Below are 15,497 nucleotides of genomic sequence, written 5' to 3'. Positions count from 1 at the left end.
TGAGTGCAGGGGGCTGGACTGGATGAGCTCTGGAGGTCCCTTCCCACCCAACCCATTCCCTGGTCCTATCCATCAGCTGGTGTGGGTGCTTGGGGAGGATGGGGCCAGTGATGAGCACTGGGTGCAGGTTACCAACAAGAGGATCAGTTCCCATTTTTGAGGGGACAGAAAAGGATAAATCCAAGGCAGAAGAGGAACTGATTTTTCCCCTCTGGGATGTTCTGTTTCCACCAGCCCTGGGGCTCAGCCCTGCCCTGGGGGATGTTGGCAAGGAAGAGGCCAGAAAGGAGGAGCCAGCTGCTTCCAAAGGAAAGGAAATCAGCTGTGAAGTCATTGGTGAGCCAGGGAAGGGCCACAGAGCCCTGGAACTGCTGAGGCTGGCAGAGACCTCTGAGCTCATCCAGTCCAAGCACCCCCCCAGAGCTCACAGCCACACCACTGCTGCTCAGCCTCTGCACCCCAGCCCTCAGCACCACATCCCATGTGGATTTTAAACCCCTCCAGGGATGGGGACCTCACCACCTCCCTGGGCCAGTACCTGGCAACCCTTTATGGGAAGGCATTTTTCCTGATAGCCAACCTGAACCTCCCTCTCCAGGAGGCCTCTTCCCTTCAAATCTTTAAAGACAGGACCATAGTTTTTGTAGGGCCTACATGAAAAGCTATGGGCTGTGAGAAACCTCTGGTTTCCTCCAGCTGTGCCAGACTGCTGCCACTGCCACAGCTGGATCAGGTGGATGCAAGATCAGTCTGGAGAGGAGAAGGCTCCCAGGAGACTTAATTGTGGCCTTTCAGTGTCTGCAGGGGGTTACAGGAAAGCTGGGGAGGGACTTTTGAGGGTGTCAGGGAGGGATAGGACTGGGGGGGATGGAGCAGAACTAGAAGTGGGGAGATTGAGATTGGCTGTGAGGAAGAGGTTGTTCCCCAGGAGGGTGGTGAGAGCCTGGCACAGGTTGCCCAGGGAGGTGGTGGAAGCCTCCTGCCTGGAGGTGTTTGCAGCCAGGCTGGAGGTGGCTGTGAGCAACCTGCTGTGGTGTGAGGTGTCCCTGGCCATGGCAGGGGGGTTGGAACTGGCTGAGCCTTGAGCTCCCTTCCAACCCTGACAGCTCTGTGATTCTAAGATGGGATGAGGGGAGGAAGGTGTAAGCCAAGGCAGGGAGTGACCCCAGCAGAAGAGCAGGCAGTGAGTGTAGAGGTTCCCATAAAATGATGTCAGAAGTGACGCTGGGAGGCAAAGGAAGATGCTCTAAAGAAATCCCTGCCTGAGCTCTCTCCAAGGTGCCAGGAGCAGCAGTTGCTGCTTTTCACCTGAGTTTATTCTCCCTTTGGTGCTGTTCCAGTAGCTCACCCCCACCAGCTGCTCTGTGGTCACTTTCCAGCCAGGTCCTGTGTGGTCTCTGGGCTGAGGAAGCCTCCCCCAGGCAGCCACCAGCACTGTGCCACCAAACAGCACTGAGCTGCTCTCTGCAGAGATCCACTTGAGTCTGAACTCATGGTTGAGGTTTTGTCAGGGAAGATCAGACAATCCCAGAATGGTTTGGGTTGGAAAATGCCTCCAAGCTCATCCAGTCCAACATCAGCCCAGCACCACCATGGCCACTAAGCCATGGCCCCAAGTGCCATGGCCACAGGTTCTTGAGCACCTCCAGGGATGGGGACTCCACCACCTCCCTGGGCAGCCTGTGCCAATCCCTGACCATTCTTGCAGCAGAGAAAATTTTCCTCATGTCCAACCTCAGCCTCCCCTGGCACAGTTTCAGGCCATTTCCTCTCCTTCCATCACCTGATCCTAGGGAGCAGAGCCCAAACCCCACCTGGCTGCAGCCTCCTCTCAGGGAGCTGCAGAGAGCAATGAGGTCTCCTTCAGCCTTCTCTGCAGGCTGAGCACCCCCAGCTCCCTCAGCTGCTCCTCACAAGATCTGTTCTCCAGAAGCAGAGGCAGCAGCAGGCAGTGCCCAGCTCCATCCTGGCCTCAGAAAAGTAGAAAATGGTATTTTAAACTCTCAACTCTCCTGTCTGGATCCATCCAGCTATCCAGCCACCAAACCAAGGCTTCTCTGGGGTCCAGAGCACACCAAGCCCCATGGAGCAGCTGCCCCACAAGGGCTCACCTTGGCCCAGCTGTGCTACCATGAACTGAAATACAAAGTGAGAAAGTCCTGGAGGAGCTCAGAGATTTTTCTTCCCTCACTATTTACAAACTGGAGATGTCCTTCCCAGCACATAAAGCCCAGAGGCCCTGTGAGCAGCCTGCTCTGGGTGACCCTGCTGCAGCAGCAGGGGTGGACTGCATCATCTCCAGAGGTCCCTTTCAACTGCTGAGCCTGGAGAAGAGCAGCCCCAGAGGGGAGCTGAGCAATGCTCAGCAAGAGCTAAAGGAGCTGTGGGGGGCAAGAGGCTGGGCCCAGACTCTGCTCAGTGGTGCCCAGGGACAGGCCAAGGGGCAGAATCCCCTCCCTCACCTGCTGGCCACACTTCTCTTGCTGCAGCCCAGGCTCTGCTTGGCTCTCTGGGCTGCAAGTGCTCCCTGCTGGCTCCTGCTGAGCTTCTCCTCCCCCAGCACCCCCAAGGCCTTTTCTCCAGGGCTGCTCTCCAGCCAGTCCCTGGGATTGCCCTGCCCCAGCTGCAGGACTTTGCACTTGCTGTTGTTGCACCTCCTGAGGTTCTCCTGGGCCCTGTCTTGTGTACAGAGGGGTAGGGAAGGGGGCAGGGAGTAGGAAGCTATTAGTAGCATCCCCCTCCATCCCCTCCTGGTTTGTCCAGGGGGGTTTCTTGTGCTGTTTATAAATTGCAACTGCTTGTACATAGATGCAAATATTGTCTGGTTTGTACATCTCCATTGCATTCCACTGCAGATTGGAGTTTGCAAATACAGCTTCCTTTGCTTCCAAATGGGCTGGGCTGGCAATTTTATGTTGGGGGGGGGGTGGAATTCCAACCCCCCACACTCAGCAGTGGGAGTGAGAAATACCTCAAGTAAAGGCCAGCTGCTGCTTGAACTGCTGAGGGGAAGCAGCAGCACATTGGCCACAGCAACCCCAGGCAGTGCTACAGGCTGAGGGCAGAGTGGCTGAGAGCAGCCAAACAGAGAGGGACCTGGGGGTAGTGATGGACAGCAGCTGAACAGGAGCCAGCAGTGTGCCCAGGGGGCCAAGAAGGCCAAGGGCATCCTGGCCTGCATCAGGAACAGTGTGGCCAGCAGGAGCAGGGAAGTCCTTGTGCCCTGTGCTCAGCACTGGTTAGGCCACAGCTGGAGTCCTGTGTCCAGTTCTGGGCTCCTCAGTTCAGGAAAGATGTTGAGATGCTGGAAGGTGTCCAGAGAAGGGCAAGAAAGCTGGGGAGGGGTCTGGAGCACAGCCCTGGGAGGAGAGGCTGAGGGAGCTGGGGTTGCTTAGCCTGCAGAAGAGGAGGCTCAGGGGAGACCTTCTTGCTCTCTGCAACTCCCTGCAGGGAGGCTGTAGCCAGGTGGGGGTTGGTCTCTTCTCCCAGGCAAGCAGCACCAGAACAAGAGGACACAGTCTCAAGGTATGCCAGGGGAAGTTTAGGCTGGAGGTGAGGAAGAAATTCTTCCCAGCAAGAGAGATTGGCCCTTGGGATGTGCTGCCCAGGGAGGTGGTGGAGTCCCCATCCCTGGAGGTGTTTAGGAAGAGCCTGGATGAGGCTCTTGGTGCCATGGTTAATTGATCAGATGGTGCTGGGTGAGAGGCTGGACTGGATGATCTGTGAGGTCTGTTCCAACCTGCTTAGCTGTGTATGCAGCAGGGGAAGGCAGGACTCACCTTCGGGGGGACGTAGAACTCGAGCAGGAACCTCTCCCCCTCCACCTTGCCGGCCTTGCGCAGCAGCAGGCGGCACTTCTGCCACTGCGAGCTGCCCACACAGTTCGTGTCGTCGGCCACCATGTAGCGCAGGGTCCCCTCCCTCTGGATGTCCACCAGCTCCACCTTGGCCGAGGGCACCTTGGCCAGGCGCAGCTTGTGGGTCCATTTCTCCCGGGGGTCGGCGGGCTCCTTGCCCCCGGCCGGCCAGGGCTCCCTCTCGGCTCTGCGGCCGCCGGGGGCAGCCTCGGCGCCGGGCTCCGGGGAGGACTTGCGGTGCCACATCTCCTTCATGCCGTCCACCACGCAGAGGCTCATGTTCCGCAGGGAGAAGCCCTTCTTGAACTTGGGCTTGGCGGCGGCGTGGATGGAGACGTCCTCGGAGCTGCGGGACTGGCCGTAGGAGGAGACCTTGCGAGCCTGCGCCTGCTGCGCGGGGCTCAGGTAGCGGCCGGCGCCCAGCGGCGCCTCCATGCTGTCCAGGGACTCGCTGGAGGTCTCCTCCTTCCTCGGGGCGAGCTCCCGCCCGTAGGGGACGTGGCAGTTCTGCAGCCCCACGAAGGGCACGATGTTGTACTTGGTGGGGGAGTCGGAGACGAAGACTCGGCTGACCTCCAGGCTGAAGATGTCCAGGAAGTTGGCGGCGAAGTGGTGGGAGAAGGAGGTCTCCGCCCCGGGGGTGTCGTAGTGAGGATTCTCCTTCAGGAACTGGCAGAACTTCTGGGCGAAGTCGACGGCGGCCGCCTGGGCGTGCAGCTCGCAGAACTCCCTCCAGTCGGGGAGCGGGGAGGAGGGCTCCTGGCACAGGGCCTCGCCGTTCATGGCTGCCCCATTCCACCTGCCGGCCGGCTGCGGGGGCAAGGGCGCAGCGTCAGCCCGGGCGAGCACCTGGGCCACCCACCCCGCCCGCCTCTGGCCCCTCACCAACCCGCAGCTCGGGGCTCTGGGCAGCCTGATCTAGTGGAGGATGTCCCTGCTGACTGCAGGGGGTTGGACTGGATGAGCTCTGGAGGTCCCTCCTAACCCAACCCATGCTATGATTTTATCACCCCCCTCCCCCACGGAGCAGGAGCAGCTTTGCAGCCCCAGAGCGAAGGCAAACGCCGTGGGAAGGAGTTGCTGTGCTGCTCCATCCCCATCTCATGCACCAGCAACAGCAGGCGCTAGGGAGTGGAGCCTGGCACCTGAAACTGAAGGCTATCAAGGCAAGGTGCAACAGACTCTGAGACACTCATGGGAAAATAAGAAGGAAAATCCAATAAAAGGCACTTCAAACCCCAAGCTGAAGCCCCCAGACAAGAGCCTCTCCACCCAGGCATGGCAGCCAGGCTCAGGCAGAGGCATCACAGCACCTTCCTTTCATCTGCAGGGGGATGACAGACTTTAAAAGGCCAATTCATGAAAGGGAAGCCTCAAGCAGGCACATCTGGCAGGTCTGAGGAGGAGGAGGTGGTGTGGGAGGGGATGATTAACCCTCTGCTGTACCCCCAGTCCCACAGCAGCTCTGGGAACCCCTGGCTGGGACCCCACAGCCAATGCTGGGAGCAGGTGGGGTGGCTGGGGGCAGCCCCCCAAGACTGCAGAGCCATCAGGGCCCTGACACCCACCCTGGCAGGTATTCACCTGACTCCTGCAGGGAGCAGGCTCCACTGATCCATGTGGATTTGCTTTTATCCAGGGTGCCTCTGCTCCCCCCATCAGCAGCACTGCCCTACTTGCTCAGCTCACAGCCAGCAGCAAAATCAATTCCAGGTGAAAACCAGCAGCAAATCTGCCACTGCTCTGGGGACAGCAAGGGCCAGCTGCTGTCAGCCCAGCTCAGCCAGGGCTGTGTTGAGCTCCTGGCACCTCCTGAAGGAGCCAGATCCTGAAGGGGCTACAGGAAAGCTGGAGAAGGACTTGTTAGAAGGGCCTGTGGTGATGGGGTGAGGGGCAGGGGGTTGAAGTCAGAGCAGGGCAGATTTAGGTTGAACATCAGGAGGAAGTTCTTCCCCATGAGGGAGGTGAGACACTAGCACAGGCTGCCCAGGGAGGCTGTGGCTGCCTCCTGCCTGGAGGTATTCAAGGCCAGGCTGGATGAGGCCCTGAGCAAGCTGTGCTGGTGGGAGGTGTCCCTGCCCATGGCAGGGGGCTGGAGCTGGCTGAACTTTAAGGTCCCATCCAACCCATTCCATGATTCTATGATCCCCTTGGAAAAACAGAATCATGTTAGGGCTTTGAAGAGACCTCTGGAGATCATCCTGACCAACCCCCTGCTAAAGCAGGGGCACTTGGAGCAAGCTGCACAGGATGGCATCCAGTTGGAATCTCTCCAGAGCAGGAGACTCCACAACCTCTCTGGGCAGCCTGCTCCAGGGCCCCAGCAGCCTCACACTACAGAAGCTTCTCCTCATGTTCAGACAGAACTTGCTGCATTCCAGTTTGTGTCCATTGCCCCTTGTCCTGTCCCTGGGCACCAGCTGAGATGAGACTGTCCCCAAAGGGGCCAGCAGAAGGATCTGGCTCCAGGACACAGCCTTGAGTCCCTGGCCTGGCTTACATGAGAGGACAGACAGCAGGATGGGGAAAGGGAGAAGCTTTGTGGCCAAAGGGAAGCTGCAGCCACGAGCCCAGGCTGGTGATGATGGGCTCCTAACCCACCCCCACCAGCCCCCACACACCCCCTGGGGCAGAGCTGTGCTCTGCTGCCACTGCAAGCCAAGCAAGTCAAGGTTTAAAAAGGAAGGAAGGAAGGAAGGAAGGAGGAAGGACTGCTGGGGATCAGCCAAGTGGAAAGCCAGGGTGGGCTGGCAGGCGAGAGGCAGCTGCTGGCAGCCACCTTCCAAGAGCCATGCTGCTGTGTGCTGAGGAGGGAGAGCTGAGAGCTGAAGGCAGCCACTGACCTCAAAGAGAAATGAGGTTTCAGCTGTCAGCAGAAGTGCAAGAGACCACTAAAAAAACCCACCCAGACCCAAGTCTGATGAAGCAGGAGTCTGGGACCAAGCCACCAGGATTTGCTGAACCAGAGATGTGGGGAGGAACCAACAGGTGTCAAGAACCTGGACCAGCCACATGGGCATGGGGTAGCCAGAAGGGCCAGCCCAGTGCTAGCCCCCAGGGCTAGGAAGCAACCCTAACAAAGAGATCTGCTCCTTCTGCTGGGCCCAGCACAGCCAGGCTGGGCTGAAGCAAGCCAAAATGAAGGACATGCACCTGCTGGAGAGCATCCAGAGGAGGTCATGGCCATGGTCAGAGGCTGGAGAACCTCCTCTGTGAGGACAGGCTGGGAGAGCTGGGGCTGTTCAGCCTGGAGAAGAGATGGCTCCAGGGAGACCTCAGAGCAACCTTCCAGTACCTAAAGGGGCTCCAGGAGAGCTGGGGAGGGACTTTGGACAAGGGCTGAGAGTGCCAGGATGAGGAACAATGGCTTTGAGCTGGGAGGGGGGAGACTGAGACTGGAGATGAGGAAGAGATTCTTTGCATTGAGGCTGGGGAGACTCTGGCACAGGTTGCTCAGGGAGGCTGTGGAGACATTCAGGACCAAACTTGCTGTGTCCCTGTGCAGCCTGCTCTGGTTGGAGATGTCCCTGCTGACTGCAGGGGGCTTGAAGAAGATGAACTCCAAGGCTCCCTTCCAACCTGATGCATTCTGTGAATCTGTGAGATTCAGAGAAGGATCCTGTCTGAGGCAGGCTGTGAGAGGTGAGCCCATGAGGAATGCCCCTGGGGCCAGCTGTGGGCCTGGCCAGGATGGAGGGAAGGCAGGGGAGGGAGAAAGGTGTGTGTGAAGCCCTTGCTGACAGGGGAGGAGGTGCCCAGCCCGTTCCTGGCTGTCCCAGCCCAGCAGGCTGCTCAGTTTCCAGCAAGATCGATGCCACTCAGAGCCCCAGCTGGCAATCCCCTGGGAATGGCCTGAGGAAATCCAGGCACCTGCTCCCCCAGAACAGAGCCTGACCTCAGCCTGCCAGGCCAGGGGAGATCCCCGGGGCAAGGTGACACCTCCCCACCCCCTGGCAGCAGCCAGCTGCCGCTCCCGGCGGGCTGGCAGCCCTCTGGCAGCGCCCGGCGCAGCCTGGCCCCTGGCAGCGCCGTCCCGAGGCTCTGCCTGCCCTGGGCAGATGGGGAAAGCAAAATGAAAGCCAGGCTGGGGAGGGTCCCTGGGAATGGCAGGGCAGGGAGAGCAGCACAGGGGGCTCAGAGCTGATCACATCATCTGAGCAGGCCCAAAGGGGAGGGGGATGCGGCAGCCACGGAGCTGATGCTCCGCAGCAGACACCCGAAGCGTGCAAAGGCCAAGTGTCCTCCTCCTGGAGCCTCCCTTGGCATCTCCAGGGGCTGAAAAGGATCCAAACCCTCAAGACCCATCAGAACTTTAGCCAGACACAGAGGCTGAGGTGAGGAAGTGAAAGAGGTAGGGCAAAAAAGGCAGAAGCTCTCTGCCCCAGTGTGAGACACATCCCTCCAGCCCCACCGCAGCCCTGGGGTGGGAGAAGCTGCTTGTTCCAAGTACTGTTGATGCCCTGCAGGCCTTAAAGCAGAGCAGCTGCCTGGCTCAGGCAGAAATTCCAAGAGAAGCAATCAGCAATCCTTGCTCCTCTCACTCCTTGTCCATCCCACTGAAACATGAATTCAGCAGCAGCTTGGCCTCAGATCTCATGGTCAAACCACCTCCCTTGAACCAATGCCCTGTTAAATGCATGCTTTGACTCCCTGCCCAGATGCCCTACAGGGTCCTTCTGTCACCTGCAGCCTAGGAACCACTCATGCCAAGTGAAAAGGCCTCTCAGGTCTGTTTCTGGTGCCAGATGAGGGATTCCTGCAGCCCAGCCTTGGCTGGAGCAGCTCTTCAAGCAGATGCCCCCAAAGCCCCCAGCAGTGGTGCATGGCCCTTCTCCAGGTCAGGGTTTTGAGGCACAGCTGCTACAGGGAGATGCCTTCAGAAGATGAAATGGGCACCAAATGCCCCTTTTCCCTCCTCTGGCACGTGTGGCACACAGCTCTGTGTGTGACACCCCCACCCTACATCTCAGTGCCAACCCCACAGGAACCACAGCAGCTGCAAACAGACCAGGACCCAGGGGCCACATCCAAATGGATGTGGATTGAATGCAGCTCCAGCCCTGCTGCTGACTGAGAGAGTGAGCCTCCAGCTCAGCACTGCTCACCCTGTGCTGGGCACCTGGCTGGGATGTGGGCCACAGACACTCTCACCTGCAGCCAGTCTGCTGTGATCAGCCAGGCAGAGCTCAGCTCCATGGCAATTCCCCAGCAACAACGAAGTCTTTCTCCATTTCCCACTGCTCTGAGCAACCTCATGTCACAGGGTTGTTTTCCTCCTTCTCCTCCAAACCCCCTCCAAAGCACATCTCTTACCTCCTGTGCTGACAGCTGCTAGAAACCAAGGACAAGCTAACAGATAAGAGCTAACCTCTTCCCTGAGGAACTCCATCCAGCTTGCCAGGAGCCAAGGTGCCAGCCTGTGAGTGGGGCTGGAGCATCACTCAAGCTTCTCAGCATGCTGCTGATCTGGGCACACCAGCATGGGATCTGAGGAGTCCTTTTCTCCCCCTGAACTCTGCCCTAAGGAAGCCACATCTGGAGTCCTGCATCTAGTTCTGGGTTCCCCACTTTAAGAGGGACAGAGAAGTGCTGGAGAGAGTCCAGGGGAGGCTGCAGAGCTGCTGAGGGGCCTGGAGCAGCTCTGGCAGGAGCAAAGGCTGAGAGCCCTGGGGCTGAAAGCCTGCAGAAGAGCAGCCCCAGAGGGGAGCTGAGCAATGCTCAGCAAGAGCTAAAGGAGCTGTGGGGGGCAAGAGGCTGGGGCCAGACTCTGCTGAGTGGTGCCCAGGGACAGCACAAGGGGCAGCAAGGGGCACAGAGTGGAGCCCAGGAGGTTGGATGTGAAGAGGAGGAGAAAGTTGTTTGTTGTGAGGGTGCTGGAGGCCTGGAGCAGGCTGCCCAGAGAGGTTGTGGAGTGTCCTGGTGTGGAGAGCTTCCAACCCCCCCTGGGCATTGTGGTGCTGGACAAGCTGCTGTGGGTGCCCTGCTGGAGCAGGGCCTGGCCTGGATGATCTCCAGAGCTCCCTTCCAACCTCTCCATGCTGGGATTCTGGGATTCTAACCTGAGCCACAAGGAGGGGGCCTAAGGCTGCAGCAATGAGGTGCTCTGCAAGGCATCACTGTGGGTGGGCATCATGACTGCAGCCTGGGGCTCAGAGGCAGTCTGATGCAAATGAACCAGAGGCCACCCCCCAATGGCCAACAGTTGGCTGCTGCTTGAATTACTAGAAGTAAAGATCAGAGAAATGAATTACAGAGGGCTTGGTAAGGAGCTTAGAGGCTGTTGTCTCTTCTCTCTCCCTCCAGTGCCACCTCACCTGCCCATCTCCAGCTGGAGCTTCCCATCCAAAGGCTATTCTTAACCCCCACAATAGCAGAGCCTCCCAAGAGCAGTGGCTGAAGCCCTGACCCTATCCAAGCAATCTCACATTTCCCTCACTAAGCCTACATCTCCTTCCCCCCTCAGCCCACAACAAAATCCTCCTCCTCCTGCTGGCTTCCCACCCTTGTAAAGCTCTTTGATATCCACCCCCACGGACCACAGCTGGTGCCACATGTCACACACACACAGGTTACTCATTAACTGCTGACCTGGAACCTTGGGCAGACCCTTCCTGGCCATGCCAAATGTCAGGAGATGGAGCTGCTCACCAGCTGCCCCTGGCTGCCCCTGGAGCTCACAGCACCACACCACTGCCTGGCTGGAAAAGACCCCAAGACCATCGAGTCCAACCATAACCCAACAGCTCCCTGGGCACATCTCTTAGACCATGGCCCTAAGCTCCTCATCCAAACAGCTTTTAAACACCTCCAGGGATGGGGACTCCACCACCTCCCTGGGCAGCCTGATGGCCCTTCCTGTGAAGGGATTTTTCCTCCATGCAACCTGAACCTCCCCTGGGGCAACTTAAGGCCATTTCCTCTCATCCTGTCACTTGTTACCTGGGAGAAGAGCCCAGTCCCCATCTGGCTCCAGCCTCCTCTCAGGGAGTTGTAGAGAACAATGAGGTCTCAGCCTCCTTTGCTCCAGGCTGAACAACCCCAGATCCTCAGCTGCTCCTCACAGGACCTGTGCCCAGGACCCCTCACCAGCATTACTGTCCTGTTCTGGACACGCTCCAGAGGGCTCCCACCTCAGCCCTCAGGGGACTCAAGGGAAAAGCCTCCTTGACATAAACCCAACTGCAGCTCCCAAAGCAAGTGCAGAGAGATCACTCCTGCCCTGCACACCCCCAGGGGCTCCTGGGGTGGTTCTGGAGGGCAAGGTGCGAGGGTCGGCGGCACAGGATGCCCGGGGCGGTGCATCCTGCTGGGGGCACAGCGCAGCCACGGCTCTGCCTCCAGCCTGGGGATCCCTTTTGTTAGGGCAGAGAAGCCCCCAGGGTGGTTTTTCAATTACAGCAGATCCTGAGGAGGGGATAAGGTTACCCAGGTCCGGGTGAGATTCCCCGACGGTGTTTCTGTTTCCTCTGCAGCTCCGGCGCTGCTGTTCCACTGCTGCCTCACGCTAGCCCAGCCCGGGAAACCCAACTCTACCAACTGCTACCAGGGCTGCTACAATCACTGCTAATTGCTTAAGTGGTGCATTAAGCAAAACAACTCATAAAAATTCCAGTGGGCTTTGAAAGCCCCCCCTCCAGCCCCAGCCAGCCCCGGCAGCCGCTCCTGGCTGCAGGAGCCAACCTCCAACAGCTCTTTGCCCTCTCCGGTGCAGCGGAGCTCCCAGGCAGGCAGAGCTTTGTGCTGGCCACAGGCACAGAGGAGGGATGGACAGGCTGTGCCCAACTTCTCAGCCAGCTCTCCTTCCCCAGGGCTCCTGGCCAGGGCTCTGCCCTGCTTCTGCCTCTCTCATTAGAGCCACAGAACTGTTTTGGTTGGAAAAGACCTCTGAGATCCCTGAGTCCAGCCCTGCACTGCCAGGTCACCACCAGCCCATGTCCTTCAGAACCACATCTACAAGGCCTTGAAACCCCTGCAAGCACAGGGGCACCACCACTGCCCTGGGCAGCCTGGGCCAGGCCCTGACAACCCTCAAGGGGAAGAAATTGTTCCTCAGGCCAACCTAAACCTCCCCTGGGGCAACTTGGGAGCCATTTCCTCTCATCCCATCAGGTGTTCTTTGGAAGAAGAGCCCAACCCCCACCTGGCTCCAGCCTCCTCTCAGGGAGCTGCAGAGAGCAATGAGGTCTCCCTCAGCCTCCTCTTCTCCAGACCAAACACCCCCAGCTCCCTCAGCTGCTCCTCCCCAGCCCTGTTCTCCAGACCCTTCTCCAGCTTCCTTGCCCTTCTCTGGACCAGCTCCTCAATGTCTTGCTTGGAATGAGAGGCCCAAAACTGAACCTAGGATTTGAGATGTGGTCTCACCAGTGCCCAGTTCAGGGGGACAATCCCTGCCCTGCTCCTGCTGGCCACACCATTGCTGATCCAGGCCAGGATGCTGCTTGCATGCCAAATGCTGCCAGGACCCAGTGCAGCAGGGCACAAACCTGCTCTCATCTTCCTGAAGGGACCCTGGTACAGATGCACACCAGGTCCCTCTCCTGACCCCCCCTCCACAGCTTGGCCTGCAGGCACTGATGGCTGCAGCACTGAGTCTCACCCCAAGCCTGGATGCTGCATCCAGCAGCAGGCAGATTCTCCAAGCCCTTCTGGCTTTCCCTTGAACAGGAAATCAGGTCTGGGAAGCAGGTTTCCATTTAGGGACAACCTTTCCTCCCCTCTGCTGCCATGGAGCCAGCTGGGATTGAAGCCTGGAAGCACACCAGGCACTCCCCACAGCGTTCCCAGTTTCCCTCCACACAAGGAAGCAGAGCACTGAGCCAGGCACAAGTCTCCAACCCTTATCCCACCACCTCACTGGCATCCAGGGTCAGGGAAGTGGGCCAAGGGCAAGCGAGGGCACCGAGAGGAGGCTGCCAGGAGCAGCCCTGCTGGGCCTTGGGCTGCAGAGCAGGGAAGGCAGCATTGCCCCAGGGCATCCCAGGCAGCCTGATTCAGCAGCAGCAGATGTGCAACCATCATCAGGTTTCTCTGCCTGCCAGGGGGAAAGCAAGAGGAGGAGGAGGAGGAGGAGGAAGAGGAAGAGCATTAACCAGCAACATCCTCATCTTGAAGAGATGGGTGATTTACCTCCAAGGAGGAAGGACAAGAGGAGGTTGGACAATGCCCCCCCTGCCATGAGGGTGTGTGAGAGATGCTCAGAGCAGCCCAGGAAAGGAGGCAACCTGATGGTCAGGAGGAGCAGCTCTAAGAGGTAACCCTGCAGCCAAGCAACCACAGCGAGCCTGAGCCACCCCAGGGGCTCACACTGAAGGAAGGAGGCAGCTGTCACCCCAGAGCCTTGCCCAGGCCAGGACAGGGGAAGCTCCACTCTGCAGCCCCCTGTGGGACTGACTTGTGTCACTCAGTGGCACAGGGGGAAATGGTCCCTTTGGAGTGAGACAGGAGACGTGGGCAGGCAAACCCTCCTCAGGAACAGCAACAGGCTGCACTAGCTCAGCACAAATCTCTCTGCATCTGGGTCACAGCAACCCCAGGAATGCCCCAGGATGGGGGCAGAGTGACTGGAAAGGATCTGATGGTGTTGGTTGACAGCAGCTGAAGATGAGCCAAGGGGTGCCCAGGTGGCCAAGAAGGTCACCAGCAGCCTGGCCTGGAGCAGCAGTGGTGTGGCCAGCAGGACAGGGCAGGGATTGTGCCCCTGGAATGGGCACTGGGCATGCCACAGCTTGAGTTCTGGGTTCAGTTTTGGGCCTCTCATTCCAAGACAGACATTGAGGAGCTGGCCCAGAGAAGGGCAAGGAAGCTGGGGAAGGGTCTGGAGAACAGGGGTGGGGAGGAGCAGCTGAGGGAGCTGGGGGTGTTTGGTCTGGAGCAGAGGAGGCTGAGGGAGACCTCATTGCTCTCTGCAGCTCCCTGAGAGGAGGCTGGAGCCAGGTGGGGGCTGGGCTCTGCTCCCTAGGATCAGGTGATAGAAGGAGAGGAAATGGCCTGAAACTGTGCCAGGGGAGGCTTAGGTTGGACATGAGGAAAACTTTCCCTGCTGCAAGAGTGGTGAGGGGTTGGCACAGGCTGCCCAGGGAGGTGGTGGAGCCTGCAGGTGTTCCAGAAAGGTGTAGCCATGGCACCTGGGGCCATGGTGGTGCTGGGCTGGCAGTGGGGCTGATCCTGGAGGGCATTTCCAACCCAAACCATTCAGTGCTTCTGTGCCTATGCAGCTCTTTCACAAGTGAGCTATTCAGAGGCCAGTCTGGGCTGCACTGCAGTGCTCCAGTGATGGACAGGAAAAGCAACACCATATGCAAGAGGGGAGGTCCAAGAGCACTCCTGATCCCATCTAAGCACATCTCCTGGCAGGGCACAGCCACCTGTCCCTGCAGCCACAATGGCTGAAGCCCCAGGCTGGGAGGACCAAGGGTTCCCCAGGAGCCTGGGTGCTGTAAGAGCACAATCCCTGTTTAGAAACGCAGCCCATGGTCCTCCTCCACCCCTCAGCCAGCCAACCAAACGTCCCCAGGGAGGAGAGGTCTGAGGGAAGCACTCGAGGAAGCAGTGGCAGGGCTGGCCACGGGGTCTAGGCAGGGGGCTGGGTGGACAGAGTGGTTTACCTCCTCTCCCGTTCCAGCTCACAGGGTCCCTGAGATGCCAGCAGGGTGGTTCTCCCAGGTCAAGTGCATGACTTCAGCTGATGGATTTCCACACCGGGCTGAGGGACCAGCCTGACTTGGAGGGGCCTGGAAGGCAAAGTTGGACGTGGTCAAGCCCTGGGGCAAGCACAGCCATGGTGGGGCTGCTGTGCTTGAGCCCAAGCAGCCACCTCGGCAGAAACCAGAAGTAAGCAGAAGGACCCCAGAGAAAGTCCCTCTGCTTGCCACAGGCCTTCGTGTGATGCAACCCAGCCTCAGCAGGGCTGGAGGAAGCTCAGGAGCTGCAGCTGCCCCACTGCTGTCCCCAGAGCCCCTTGGGGACCGCAGGCACTGGGTGCCCAGGCGGCACCAGTGCTGCCCTGCCTTTGGCAGGAGCCGGCTGGCAGGGTGGGCGGTGAGAGCCCTCAGAACCCCGCGGGCAGCCCCCGCGAAGCCCGAGCAGACAATGATGGTTAAATAACCGGAGCATCCCCCCGCCGTGCCGGCCCGGGGCGCTCCGGACCCAGCCGGGACCCAGCGCGACATCAGCCCCCGGAGCGCTGCCTGCCCGGAGCGACCCCAGCACCCCCCGGGGACGGCCCCAGCACCCCCCAACCCCGGCTGGGGGCCGGCCGGCGGAGGGGCGATGCTCACCGGGAGGGGGAAGGAGCCAGCCGGGGGTGGATGGAGGGGCGTGCGTGTGTGTGTGTGTGTGTGTGTGTGTGCGGTGGGGGGGCTTGGAGGGCGGCGGCAGCCCCCGGACCGCCCGTGCGAAGCTCCAGGCCGGTATCTCGGGGAGGGAGGGGGCGGCCCGGTGCAGCCCCCCCGGCTCCGCCCCGCTGCAGGGGCCAGCGTCCCCGGGGCGGCGGCGGGGGGTGGTGAGGGGAGCTCTGCGATCCCGCTGCAAGCGGCGACCCTCCCCCGGGCTGGGGGGGTCCGCTCCTAAAGTGGGGGGGGGAGAGGGGGGGGATGTTAGGGGGGGGAATAACCGGGAAAACAAGGGACCTCCCCCCTCCCC

The 15,497-nt window shown here is 59.7% G+C and overlaps 1 protein-coding gene across 1 annotated transcript in view; it reads right to left on the bottom strand.

Annotated features, from left to right (window-relative positions):
* SH2B2 (SH2B adaptor protein 2) overlaps positions 1–14,581 on the bottom strand; it is a 31,186-nt gene extending 16,605 nt beyond the window's left edge. Inside the window, exons 1-2 of the mRNA XM_054166447.1 lie at positions 14,462–14,581; positions 3,780–4,667 (exon numbers count right to left, since the gene is read on the bottom strand). Of these exons, the coding sequence (XP_054022422.1) occupies positions 3,780–4,640 (861 nt within the window). The 5' untranslated portion in view covers positions 4,641–4,667; positions 14,462–14,581. The remainder of the gene's footprint in view (positions 1–3,779; positions 4,668–14,461) is intronic.
* Between the last annotated feature and the right edge of the window lie 916 nt (positions 14,582–15,497).

Source organism: Dryobates pubescens, chromosome 13, assembly GCF_014839835.1.
Source record: "Dryobates pubescens isolate bDryPub1 chromosome 13, bDryPub1.pri, whole genome shotgun sequence".
Taxonomy (NCBI): domain Eukaryota; kingdom Metazoa; phylum Chordata; class Aves; order Piciformes; family Picidae; genus Dryobates; species Dryobates pubescens.
This window is presented reverse-complemented; position numbering and strand designations above follow the sequence as displayed.